Source organism: Ptychodera flava, chromosome 3 (assembly GCF_041260155.1).
Source record: "Ptychodera flava strain L36383 chromosome 3, AS_Pfla_20210202, whole genome shotgun sequence".
NCBI classification, from domain to species: Eukaryota; Metazoa; Hemichordata; class Enteropneusta; family Ptychoderidae; genus Ptychodera; species Ptychodera flava.
The window spans coordinates 19,648,936-19,663,034 of record NC_091930.1 but is presented as its reverse complement, the minus strand read 5'-3'; the positions used below and the strand labels follow the sequence as shown (position 1 = coordinate 19,663,034).

General features: G+C 37.7%; 1 protein-coding gene across 1 annotated transcript; it reads right to left on the bottom strand.

The window, feature by feature from the left end:
• Positions 1–4,915: 4,915 nt before the first annotated feature.
• Positions 4,916–5,713, bottom strand: LOC139128082 (uncharacterized). Its single transcript, XM_070693939.1, has one exon. The coding sequence runs from the start codon at positions 5,711–5,713 to the stop codon at positions 4,916–4,918; it is 798 nt and encodes a 265-aa protein (XP_070550040.1).
• Between the last annotated feature and the right edge of the window lie 8,386 nt (positions 5,714–14,099).

The following is a 14,099-nucleotide window of genomic DNA, read 5'->3' as shown; positions in this document are numbered from 1 at the left end:
ATTGGCATCAGTCACGTGGTTCAATGATCACATGTAAATCACATGGCTGAATTAGGCTACTGTATACTGATGGTAAGGCATAGTGGCCATGATCACGATTCAATTCAGGTTTAGAGCTAGCAATGTGTATTGCTTCCTTGACTCCACATCGAAACCAATTTGATTCCTGGTCCAGAACTGAAACATTGTCATCATCAAATGTGTGCTTGGTCGCTCTCATACGGAGACTCACCAGTGATGAATCTCTCTTGCATTCATGAATCTGTTTGCGCAGCCGTCTCTCTGTTTCACCTATTTAGTGGGCAGAGCACTCTTCACATTGCACTTCATACACCACGCCAGATTTATCAAACTCTTTGGTTTTGTCCTTAGGAGCCACCAATGTAGATCTGATGGTGTTACTTGGGGTCACATGAACTGAGATCCCCATCATGCGGAATTTTCGACTCAGTGCTTCATTAACTCCCCACACATAGGGTAATCTGACATGGCCCTTAGTAGGTGTTAGCCTGTTGTGGCTGGGATGGGGTACTATTTTTTCGACTGCTGGGCGTATTCCAGGACTATTTCAGATAATTACATATACTCAACTTTTGTTTAATATGGAGCAATTCGTTGCATTTTGATTCTTCAGTCGAACATACGGTATTAGCCCTTTGTGTCAAGGACCTGATCACACCAAGCTTGTGTTCTAAGGGTTGATGGTTATTGAAGTTTAGGTATTGGTCTGTGTGGTCTGGGTTTACGATATATGGAGAACTCAAGCGGTCCATTTGCTTTCCTGGTGATGAGGGTGTCTAGCATGGGAATAACTGCCTTCCTCTAACTCTATGGTAAACTGAATGGCTGGGTGTGTATTGTTGAGATGTTCAGTGAATTCTGTGACAAACTGTCGCTTGATGATCGTCATGGTGTCATCTACGTATCAGCCCCAATATCTAAGAGGATGATGGAAGGTACTCAGAGCCCGTTTCTTGAAGAATTCCAAGAATATGTTGTCAACGACCGGACTGACGGGGAGCCCATAGCCGCTCCTTCCGTCTGTTGGTAAAACGTCGCCTTATATGTGAAGTATGTGGTGGTGAGACAGATGGAAAGTAGATCAGAAATCTGCTACGATTGATTTATTGTTGTTAAAGGCCTCCGGCCCATATTACAGATTTCAATTGGAAAATACAATGAAAAGTAAGAAAGCGAGAGTACAGTCAATATCTACAGGCATTCATTTCTCAGCTTTGTTGCCTTGCACACAAATAATGCCATTTTAAAAATTACCATACCGTTTGAAGATGACAAAAGTGAGTAAAATTTTTGATTTGTTGGGAATGTATATGACCACCTGGGTAAATATCTGCAACGTAAGTTCTGATACAGAGGGCAAACACAAATAAAATGATATTCATCCTCAATCTCGGAGGATCCACAAACTCTACAAATTCTTTCTTCATATTCAAGACCCTTCGCCCGCCCTTCCTCGACTTCCAACCCTAAACAACACATTCTCAGGGAAGCAAGAGCCTTCTTAAGTTTAAAGTCCATATCTGATCTTATGTAATTTTCTGTATGAAACAGAGTCTTAAAATTACAATACAGACGACGTTTGTTTTTACTGCAAATATCCGCGAACCACTCCTGTTTATACATATCTATTGCTCTTGTCATAAAATAATTAAGAAATAGGTTGATATCACCAGGGCCCTGCCAAAGCCAAACTTCCCCAAAGCCATGTTCATACAAAAGATGTTTGACAAGAGTTGCCCAGGACACTTTGTTGTTTTTATCGAGTGTTACTGCAAGATCATAGGCATGTTTTGTTATTCTGTTCCCTGGCATTGATAAAAGTTTAAACCAATATGGAAGGACTTTTTTATAGGTGGCAATATAAACTGGAAGTCTCCCACCATCCCCTAGAATACAGGCATCAGGGGTAGACGACTTGACACCCAAAAATGTTTTAAAATACTTGAGTTGCACTCTTTCAGCAAAGTGATACATATCATAACCCATAATTCTGCTCCGTATGTCAAAACTGGCAATATCATTGTATCAAAAAGCTTGCAATATTCATTAAAAGGTAAGGTACCAGTATTTCTAATCATACGAAAAATACATCCCATTGCTTTTCTGGCTTGGTCTGCTAGCGTGCCAATGGCTTTACTCCAAACATTTCTACTTGATAACATTAAGCCTAGATATTTGTAGTAACTGACAATAGTGATTTTTTGTCTATTTAGAAACCAATTTTCATTTTTTTAACTACCCCTCCTCGTCGGAAAACAATAATGTGTGTCTTATTCATATTTACAGAAAGTTTCCATTTCTGACAGAAAGATTCCAATACTCTAATAAGTCTTTGTAAGCCAATTGGGGTATCACTAAAAATGGCAACATCATTGGCGAATAAAAGAGCAAACAAATCATACAATTCTTGTGTAAGTTGAATACCACCATATCCTGAACTCATCAACATAGCATTTAACTCATTTATAAAGAGCGAGAACAAAAAAGGGCTTAACATACAGCCTTTGCCGTACTCCGACCGAGCAATAAAAGAAATCAGTTACTCCTTGATTAGCCTTTACACAAGATTTAACTTCATTATACATAGATTTTAAAATGTTGTACATTTTGCCCCCTACTCCCTATATACAGAGTCTATATAACAAAAGGTGATGATTTACAGAGTCAAAGGCTTTACTGAAATCCACAAATAAACAGCAGAAACGGCCCTTTCGTTTAGTTAGGTATTTCTGTATCATGACATGCAGAATAAAAACATTATCAACAGTACTAAATCCACGTCTAAATCCTGCCTGACACTCAGTAATAGAACCTTTCATGTAAGCCCACCTGACCAATCTCTGGTTCAAAATATAAGTAAGATTTTCGCCAAGCAGTTTAATAGAGTAATACCTCTGAAATTGTTTGGATCTTGAACACTACCTTTCTTGTGAAGTGGTACAATAATCCCTTTGCTCCATTCGCTTGGAAACACACCGGTGTCAAAAATAACATTAAACATGAAATCCAGTAGCGGAATTAGACTGACTTTTGCATTTTGATAAAACTTATTTGGGATACCATCCGGGCCTGGGGATTTATTACCTTTCAAATTATCAAGTGCCAGTTTAATTTCTGTAATAGTAATTTTCCCATTAAGTATATCGTCAAAGATATTATCTTCTCCTGGCACTTGGTCTACATTTGCTAAAAAGTCTTCCACTGTAATATCAAACATGGTTCTATCACACTGAGGATTATGCAGTGATTTAAAATGATTTATCCAATCTAAAGGCGAAATATTCGGTGCTCGCTTTGCAGCCCCTGTAAAATGTTTGACTTGTTTCCAAATGTTACCCTGGCCAATGCTCCTACAAAAATCATTTCTGAACTCATCTTTGTTAACTCTACAAATGGTTTTAAAATGTGACTTCCGTTCCTTATAAATATTTAAACTTTCCCTGTCATTTGAATTTCGAAAATGTCTAAGCGCTTTGTACATTTCTCTCTTTGCCGATTCACAATCTTTTTTGAACCACTTGGGTTGCAGGCTTCTACAGTCACTCCTCTTTTTCAATGTTACCTTAGTGTAATCTGCCGCAGCCCAGTATAACAAGTCATAAATGTCAGCAACTAAATTTTTTACATTATTTACATTACCTCTATTTTGTTCAACCAAATGCTTTACACGCTCTTCACCTTCCCTTGATGATATGTTTTCGTCGAAAACACCCGTTTTTTCTTTATCCCATTTTACATATGTATACTTCTCAAACTCAATAGCGCTAAATTGCAGCGTTTTTTCTGCATGACATAACCCTTTAATTTTCAAGGTAAATATCAAGGGAAAGTGATCGGAATCACTCTTTTCTTCAACACTGAAATAAACAATATCATCAAAAATCGTCGTGGACGCAATAACATAATCTACAACACTTGTCCCTCTGTTTGCAATACAAGTAAATTCACCTTTATGGTCATTTCCACATCTTCCATTGAGGAAGTGAATAGAGTGATCCCGACACAACTTTAATAGTCTTCTACCAAATGAGTTAATAACTGAATCTTTTGAATGTCGTTGACTGTTAAAGTTATCTATGTAATAATTTTCTTCACTAAGTGGTACATAACTGATCGAATCATTGATAATATAATCATATTCTTGTGCAGTTCTGGCATTAAAATCGCCCATGAGTAACAAACAAGAATCAGGATACCTAACTATAATATCTGAAATATGATGATCCAGCAACTCAATTCCATTCTTTTCTGATGTGTATCGTTTTGAATCTTCATTGGGAATATACAGACAACCCACAATCATATTCTGAGAAAAACCAAACTTAGTACAATCTAACAAAAGGAACACTGAGTCTGGCATATCAGACTTCAATATAGTAATAGCTTTAGAACACCAATTTTTAACAAATACAGTGACTCCCCCACCAACTCTACCCACTCTTGATAATTGTTCCCTACACGAATGATATGTTTGATAATCATCTAAAGTGATTTCAGATAGTAGGTCTTTGTGTAACCATGATTCAAGCATACAAATAATATCGAATTTTCTAATGTACCTGAGGAAATCAATATTTGACAGTTTAGTATATAAACCCTGTACATTCCATGAAATGAAACTAATGTTTTCTCGATTGAAACAGTCTTTTGGACCTTGGCCATCATCCTATCTCGTCCGTCCTTGTCTAATTACGAAATCTGTAGCTTCATCATAAACATACGTTTTCTTTGTGCCGTCTTGATAGGCTACAATTTTCTTATAGTTCACAAAGGCCCTTATACCTTGCTGAACAAGTTCCTTTCGCTTACCAAATAACTTCTTCCTGATAAAGTTAGTTTCCATAGAAAATTGTTGTTCAACGAAGATATCAGTCCCTCTCAGGTTCTTCCCTTTCTACAAGATTTTCTCTTTGTCTTTGTACTTACTGCACATCGCCACAATTGGTCTCCCGGTACTATTGGCACTGGCCCGTGTTCCCGTTGACATCCTATGCACACGTTCAAATTCAATATCGTCTGTAATGTTCATTTTCTCTGATAACAACGACTTTACTTTCTGTTCTGTCTCCTCCCATGTTTCATTTTCATCTTCTTGTACGCCTCGGAAAACTAGATTGTTTCTTTTGGATCTATCTTCCATTTCCGCCTTGGCAGTTTGTAGTTTCTTCATTTCTATCTCTATCCTGATAACATCATCCTCTAGACTTTCCATCTTTTTTAGTCTTTCTTTATTTCCTTCGGCAGTTTGTCTAACTTCATCTATAGCATCTTCCATGTTATTAAGCTGAGTTTCCATCTTTTCAATCTTCTTGTGTAAAGACTTTGTGTCTCTTTTTAACTCTCTTATGTTGGTTTGAATGTCCTTCAGTATATCTGTTAACGTTTCATCTGTGTTTGCTGCCGATCTGAGTTCGCCAGTTCTTGTTAGAGTTGCTTGGCGGGTATCCGGTCCAGGGTTCAACTCAATGTCTCCAGAAAGCTGGAAGAGTCTGCTAACAAACGGATTTCTTGTGGCACTCATTTCGGTGTATGTTTGAGTAATGCCAGGGGAAAGTGCGTTCAGTTGATCCATGAAGCCATTGCAAAGAGAGTCTACTCTCCACAGTGTACTCTTGATTTCTGTTGTGTTCAAAGTCAAACGATTTTCAAATTCAGCGGACTGGAATGTTGTTATTCTACCGGCTACAACCATCCAATGGTGTAGCTTTTCAGTGCCATGAACAATGGTATATGTAGATATTGTTATGTAAGTACATACCAATATGCAGCATGCCAGGCGGTATGCAAGATCGTTTGCTGAGGACCATTTGGTAAACGGTGTGTACATCGGGATTTCAACACAACGCCAATATTTTGGGTGGGCAAACATCCCAATAACTGCTCTCCACTGCGAAATTTCCATTCCCATGGCTTCTCTGGTAGTACTTCCCAAGATATGGCCAGGTTTTGTTCGCAATAAACGACGTCTTCTTGAGATATTTTGAAATTTTACAGAGCTCAGAGATCTGCTCTGGCATAAGGGTAGTCCTCAAGTTCAACGTAGGGTCATTTTCCAGTACCCTTTTGGTTATTGTGAAGGTTTCTGAGATTGGAACACTTGTAAAAGTGCGGAAATGTCATAGGACACTAGGCATTCGTCTGATTCGAGAATGAATTTGGAATGTTTGTTGATCAGGTCAGCACTTTTCTGAATATAATGTTCCATGTTGCCAACTAATGGGGCAAGGAAGTCAGTAATGTGTCGTGTTATGTTATATGTTATGGATCCCCTGGATGCTACGATCGGTCGGAGTGAAACTGACTCTTTGTGCACTTTGGGAAGTCCATAAAACTTCGGAATATTAGCGGCGGTCGGATAAAGATGACAATATTGATCTATGGAAAGTGTACCACTCTCCTTAATGGATTTCAACAATGTCACCAGTTTATTGGTATAACTCGTGGAGGATCTTTTGCTAACGCCTTGTTAGTGTTTTCATCGGAGAGCGGAGATCTGGCCTTCTGCTGGTACATACATTGGGGCATAATAACGACAGACCGTCCCTTGTCAGCTGGCAGTATTGTGATAGACTTATCTTTCCTCAGAGATAACAAAGGGAGCCGTTCTTGTTTAGTCATTTTGCTTCTCGGGGGTTTGTTTCAGGATATGAACAATTTCTGACCTTAAATGAAAGGATTGTTTAGACTGGGGTTCGACGTACCGACATGCTGATTCAATGGCAGTGATAAATTCAACCAGCGGTAAGTTAAGTGGACTGACTGCGAAGTTGAGTCCTTTTTCTAAGATCGACTGTTCAGTTAGTGTTCAGTCGTCAGTGCCAGTTGAGCTTTAGTAATTATTCTGTTTGCAGACGCTCCAAACACTGTTGTTTTGATGGTTAAGCTAACTGGATATATGTTGTGGTGTTTACAGTGCAGAATGAAGCGGAGATGGTTTTGAAATCTTGCAAGTTTTTGTTGTTGCCTTTCCAATTGTCTAAATGTGCGGATGATCATCCGATCGTACTCACGTACGAGACGCTGGGGAAGTTTTAAGAGTTGAGGTGATGTCATGATAATGTAGTTTTAACCGTTGCACTCAACAAATAAAGTTACTGCTGACTGTAGCTTTCGGGTCAGTCCGATAACTCTTCATCAGCATGAATGATACTGGCTGGACAATTGGCATCAGTCACGTGGGTCAATGATCATATAAAAATCATGTGACTGGATAAGGCTGCTGTATACTGATGGTAAGGCATAGCGGCAATGACAAAAACAAGCATTTTTGCCTATTAAAGCCTCCCTTACTCAGTTAGTAGCGTTTCAAAAGTACATTTTTTAATTTATCATAATCCATGGCCTCAGTGGCTGTCACGCTGGAATAGACTCTCAGGGCTTTTCCACTCAATAAAGCACTTAAGAGGCACTGTCTGTAAAAACCTGCAAAAGGTGGCCAAGGTCAAATTTTCAATTAAGACGAAACATATCACATATCATAGGGCATAGTTTAACTAAGAAGGAATGAATTTTAATTTTTGTTTAAACGGACCCATTTTGATGTTACAGGCCATGTCACGTGATATGGTGAGGACCTAATATTTCCTTACGTTTTCCCCTTTAAAATGTTGAAAATTCTGTAAAAATGCAACATATTCACTATATTGTAGATTTTTAACCAACAAAAAGTGCTGGTATAAGTATATATATTTGTCATGAGTAAGGTCCCCTCAGTACGTCCGTAACCTTATATTGACCCTTGACCCTTCTATGCCGTAGAGGGCGCTCTAATGCCGGAGAAGTGAAATCTGAGCAAATTTCAGCATTAAAAACTTCCAATTTTTTAAATTAAAAATGGTAACCCTTGTGCGAGATCCCGTAGTGACATATACATGATGTTACGTAACATGACTAATGTTTTGTGAATCACTTTTAAAACCTGCGGGCAAACAGTTATTTTTTATGTTATGCGGTCATGAAAAGTTATGAAATATTGCTACTTTCTGATTTTGATTTCTGCTAAAGCCTGTCTTAATCATTTATTAACAAGTTCGTTTTTTATACCATTGACAAAAAATAAACCCAAAAACATATTTTCAAATTTACAAACAACAAGAATAACAACAACAGCAACACAAGTAGCAACTTCGTGCCACGTTTTATTTGTACCATACGAATACATATACTCCGGGTATAAGGGTGACGAATTCATAGATTAATTTCTTTGTTAGTATTTTCATTATCGGTTTATTGCTAACAGTTTACTTTCGAAAAAAACGGAATATGACATTTAACACAAACAAAATTTAAACTCCAAACTAAACAAAATACGATGACTTATTTCCTTGTAAGCTTGAAGTAGCATTGAGTACTACAAATAGTGGTTAGACTTCTTGTATGTATTTACTGAAAGTCTGTCGCCTTGGAAAATATTTGACATTAGGAAGTGTTTAGATACAGCAAACAAGTAAGCACTGCTTCTACTACAATTATAAAAATATTTACCGTCATTGGAACTGCTAGTGGGATTCCTTGACGTTTGTAAGTGAAGACATAATAAGCAAATAATACAAAGCTTTCTGTCACTATGGGGTCAAAGGTTAATGACATTACGTTACCATACCTGCAACACGCAGTCCAACGTAAACAATAGACCCGCTTGCTGCAATCCGGAAGCAGCCGCCGGTGCACTCCGAGAAAATTGGTGAGTATGGGCATTTTTATCCATGATATTATCGATGAAAATAAATTCGGCACACCAAACAGTTTTGTTTCTTTAGTCTTACAAACTTCGGAAGTGAAATTCAGTGATAAAATCCAGGCAACCTGCATCGGTCGAAACAGCGGGAATTTCAAATTGGTGATAGCGATCCCGGTGGTTGACTTGACGTTTATTTGTCAGTCAATGCCATATTTCAGCTTGATGACTTGATGAATCCTAGCAATGTACTGCTATCTTGAATTGCTGTGACATTATCAGCAATCACTTTACCTGGAAAAATGGAGGCAGTAGGGTAAACCACAGGCGCTTAAACCGTCGCTACGCGAAGCCGGCCTGTATACTAGAGGAGAAATTATACAGGCCGGCTTCGCGTAGCGACGGTTTAAGCGCCTGTGGGGTAAACCCTGACTAGCAATGCCCTGAGTGTTGAATGATTAGACCTACCGTCACATCACATTATCAAATGCTGCGTATGAGAACTTAGCCGTTTATGATTCGAAATAGGCGAGTGTGTACAAGTGTCTGAGACAGGTACAAGCAAGTAATCATTAGGAACGTAATTTTGTTTTATTCACAATTCACAATAATTTCAGATCTACCTGTTGTCATGAAATGAATATCTCTGTCACAGCTGTGGGTTGTGATGGCGGCATTGCTGCCGGAAAAGCAAGTGAATGCCATGGATCGCTAACAGCCCTTGAATTGTGTACTCAAGACATCACTGCACATCTCAGAAGAGTTCGTCAGTCGAAAACTCTTGTCACTGAGTCTGAACTTATTCTCTTGCGAGCTGGTATCGACCATGATGACGTTTCTGTAGAAAATGTTTGCAACTATCATAGAGATACTCTTGGCACGCACTGTACAGTGAAAATTTCATGTCAACATCCCTTCCACGCAGTGTGTGAAATTAACTTGAAATGCATGCTGGTCCGAAGGACCAATAGCAAAGAGAATCTGCTGGTCCTTCTTGACGTATGTTGGTCCAACAAAAAACTAACAAAAACCTCTTCAAAAATGTATTTTCAATTGAAAATAGCTGATAATATGGTGAATTATCAGTCTCTCCAACTCTGGTGTTGTTAATATAATATTGATACAAATAAATGAACAAATATGTATTTTAAAATTTAAGTTTTTTTTGCTCAATAATATATGCCATAACTAGAGGTAGGTATCACCAAGAACCAGATCCCTACGGGAAAAGTTTTTATAGTTCATTCCAAAAGTAACATGGGGAAAAGTCTTTCAGTTTTCATTCCAAATTAATATGAGAAAAATTCTTTCAGTCCTCATTTCCAATTAACATGGGAAATAGTCTCAGTTTTCATTTCAAATAAGAATGGGGAAAAGTCTTTCAGTTTTCATCTCAAATCTCTACTACATTGGAACAAGTCTCCAGTCAGTTTCATTTACACCATCAGCTATTTCAAAGAGATCATGGGCAATATCATCCTCAGAGCAGCTAGAGTCTCCAAACTCAAAGTCAGATCCATAGTCTGATTCAGTGTCCTGATCAGCACACTCAGTAGCAACTGCATTTGCAGCATCTGCCTCCTTTTGCACAGTTTCCTGTTCCTGAGTAGCTGTAGATGTAGTGACTGTCACAGCATCTGTCAGCAACTTCTTTTTACGTCGAGTGAAGCCATCCAGACAAAGTCTTTTGATGGACGGTTATTCATACATATAGCATGGGCATTACGGGACAGATACTGAGATAGCAGAGTTTTGTGAAGACCGCACTGTTCATTTTTACAGTGTTGCCTCAGCTTTGGCGCATTACAGTTCTTAGCGTGTTCCACGGCGATTTTATGAAACTCTGACTGACTGTGTGAGGCTAAATTTGAGTGTCTAAAGTTGTTAGTGCCAACCACACACGGACCCTTAGAATAAGTTGAGAAAACAGACTTACAAGATATGCGGCTACCTTACGGGCAGAGAGATCACCGTATGCTCGTCGGCATGGCATGCAGTACATACATCTTCGACTTATCAAATAACAACCAGTCGCGGAACTCATTCTGCCATGAATGCTGAAAAGATCGCGATTTCGTATTTCTCGATCAGGCAAAACATAAATAAATAAATAAATTGTGCTGTTCCGATAACATGGTTTTCAAACTAAGGTAGGTTGGTCTGCAGGGATTTTTTTTTCCAATTCAATATTTTTATTTTCAAATATGTATTTTTCAGGGGTTCAGGGCGGTCAAACACTGGCCAAAACATTTCCAGAAAAATGTATCATACATATAAAAGGAATAAACATAAAAGACATCCTTGTTCAAGTAAAAATCAAATGTCAAGTATTACGAACACTTCATTTTAAGGGTTTTTTCTTTCTTTTTTTACTTATGTGTTTACGTAGCTCTAAAAAAAGTAGGGTCAGCAGGCAAAAATAAGGGTAGGTCGGGTTATCAGAACAGCACAATTTTTTTTCTTTGGCCTCATATTTCCTTCGTGCCTGTTGCTTCTCCTTGTCGTTTGTTTTTGTATTTTTTTGGGAGGAGTGGGCTCGCACCCTTCAAAAACACGCAACATATTGGTAGGGTGATCTGAAACAGCGTAGTCAAGTCGCGCGAGTGTGACAGCAGACTTGCAAGACCTATGACCTTTAACAAACTTAAATTGTTAGTATCAAAAATTGTGATAAGTCAAAATAATAGCCTGCCCGTGAAATTGGCCAATTGCGTGCGTTATTTTAAAAAGTTTTAGCTGTCGCGGCTGTCGTTCTCTGTTCGAAGATTTTGTAATTCGTTACGTACTGCAGTAGCAAAACTAGGAAAAACACTTATGCAAGCGGGGATCGGACCGACAAATAGTTGGATACATAGCCAAACAAATTCGATTTTCAAAATTATTATGTGAATTTTGCCTGGTCCGTCGGGGATTCTGTTGGTCTCGGACCAGCGGACCAGCGTTAATTTCGCACGCTGCCTCCACGGTGTGCGAGTATCAAAGAAAAGTGTGATCGAACGATTGGCGTTGACATGGTGATGCAAATAAGATTTGCCTAGGTTGTACATGTTCTGTTTGGTAGTGGTGAGTACTAGAGAATTAATACTCAAAATAAAATCCATGAGTATCGTAGTACTTAATTTTCATAAATATCCTGTATAGTTTTTGTTCACCAACCATCAAAGATGGAAAAACATTATATTTTGCCGATTTTTTAAATGTGAGCTCCTTTGAGTGATAAGGGCAAGGTACAAAATAAGCGATGCGAATTTAGAGTTTTATAACAGCGTTTTCGTATAGCTTTCCGTTTTAAAATACTCCACACACTGTTACTCAAAACAAACTAGCGGCCGTGCTTTGCAACCAAGTAGGCCTAATACAGTTCTGTTAAGTTCTGTCTCGCACACGTAAATGTATTAGCATTAGCACTGTCAATTTGGGAAGTACATTTTTATTTTTTATTTTTTTATCAGGGGTATGCAGGAAATGTCGTGAAGCTCATTCCAGTCGGAATAAACTTTTGTTGAAACTTTTAGAATAAATTATAGGGGATATTTGAAAGAAAATAAGGCTAAAAATTAGGGGATCACAACGTAAATTTTTAAGGTAGAAGAAGTCAAATATAGACTATATGAATGTTTTTATAGCGTTTAATGATGCCCACTAGTTCGGTTGCCATGGTAACAAATGATGATATGGTATGGGAATATCATGGGTGTATATAACAAACAATAATGTCTTATTATAAACCGCATCATAAACAACAGAGCGAAATTAAAAGGTACTATTCAAATGCAAACTTACTCTAAAAGTTCCACTGTTAGTGCGTTATTACACAGCATAGGGCATATTCTGCTCCTATGCACTCACTGTCTTTATGATAAAACACTTCACAATGCTGACATAACTTCTTTATATGATTTAGTCTCCCATAATTGGACTGGTTGAATCATATTTGCAAGTGATTAATGGTGGCGATAGAAATGTGTACAAAAACATCGACAGAAAGGGTTGTTTTGGCATACCGGAAATGAGCTGTGATATACTGCGCAGAACTATGCGCAAAATTCAAAAATAACAGAGGTGCAGTATACCTTAAGACTTAATACACATTGGATTCTTCCAAAACGTGTTATAATATTGCATGTGTTCGATGACATAAGGTTGTATGTTTGTGAACACTAAAATACTCCTGTTCGCCAAATACTGGTTTCCCCATAGATCCCCAATAAAATCAAGCATTTCTGTTGGTTTAACAGTGACCTTTGACCTTTGCCCTTAACTGAGGTTTAGTGCCATATCGAATAAATAACACAATTATTTTTTGTGACGTGTGTAATATTTATTTATGTTAACAACTATGCATGCAGCAGAATGATCGGTATAATAAAAATTAACTAATTGTATAATTATTGCAAGAATTTACAAAAACATTAACAATGTCAATCATTTATACTAGTCTGATCGATATCAATGGAAACAGAAATAAAGGCAGTACAAAGAAATTTAACAACTAAAATGTACATATTTGAAGAATAATAACATAGGAGCACTATCCATTCCGACAGGGACACGCGGGATTGTGCTAGAATCAGTGAAAATCATTGAAAATGACGAGAAAACGCCATTTTTAGGAGTGTTGCCATGGCAACAAACCTTGCCAAATTAATATGATTTTTAATATTTTTGATAGAACTGAAAATGATGTTTCATAGTATACAAGATATCACAATTCAATTTAGTTTTTCTCCACTAAACAGTTTTTTAAAAAACGGGAAGGCTTTGCAAATATTTCTAATTTTCCACAATTTTAAAATAAAATTAAAGCAAAAGAACAATGAGTGCCCGCACGTTTTTAATCGGATTATTAGACATCGGTCATGGGTTAAAGTAAATATTATATTAACTTTTTACGGTCCCACTTCCTTTTTGAGTTAAACACGTTTGAATTTGAGAAGTTTTCTCTCTTTCCACAAATCCGAAAAACATGGCCACTTGAGGGCGCTATCACGAATCTAAGATGGGGTCAAAGGTTAAATTATACCCATTGTCTCAATTGACTTGACCATTCTCGTAACTATTTTACTGTACTTGTACAATTGAAAAATTAGACAAGACAAGTAATGATTGGTGAAATATTGGTATATTTGTTATATAGAAATGTTGTTTTTGACCGTTTGATGTAAAATTTGCGCCATTAATGTCTTATTTTTCAAACGCTGTTACTATGGTAACAGAAGGTAGCACAACAAAATTATTATATTGGTACTTTAGTTAGATCATGGCCTATCTTTTGGTATATAATTTATATGTTTTCGAAATTTACCCTTGGCCACCTCATATAGGCGCTCTGCAGGTTTTTACAGACAGTGCCTCAAAAACATGTGGCCCACGTGGCTCTTGGCTAGTTTTGGCTAGTAGC

Coding starts and splice junctions, on each gene's coding strand:
- LOC139128082 (XM_070693939.1), bottom strand. CDS start 5,713: ATGGTTGTAGCCGGTAGAATAACAACATTCCAGTCCGCTGAATTTGAA.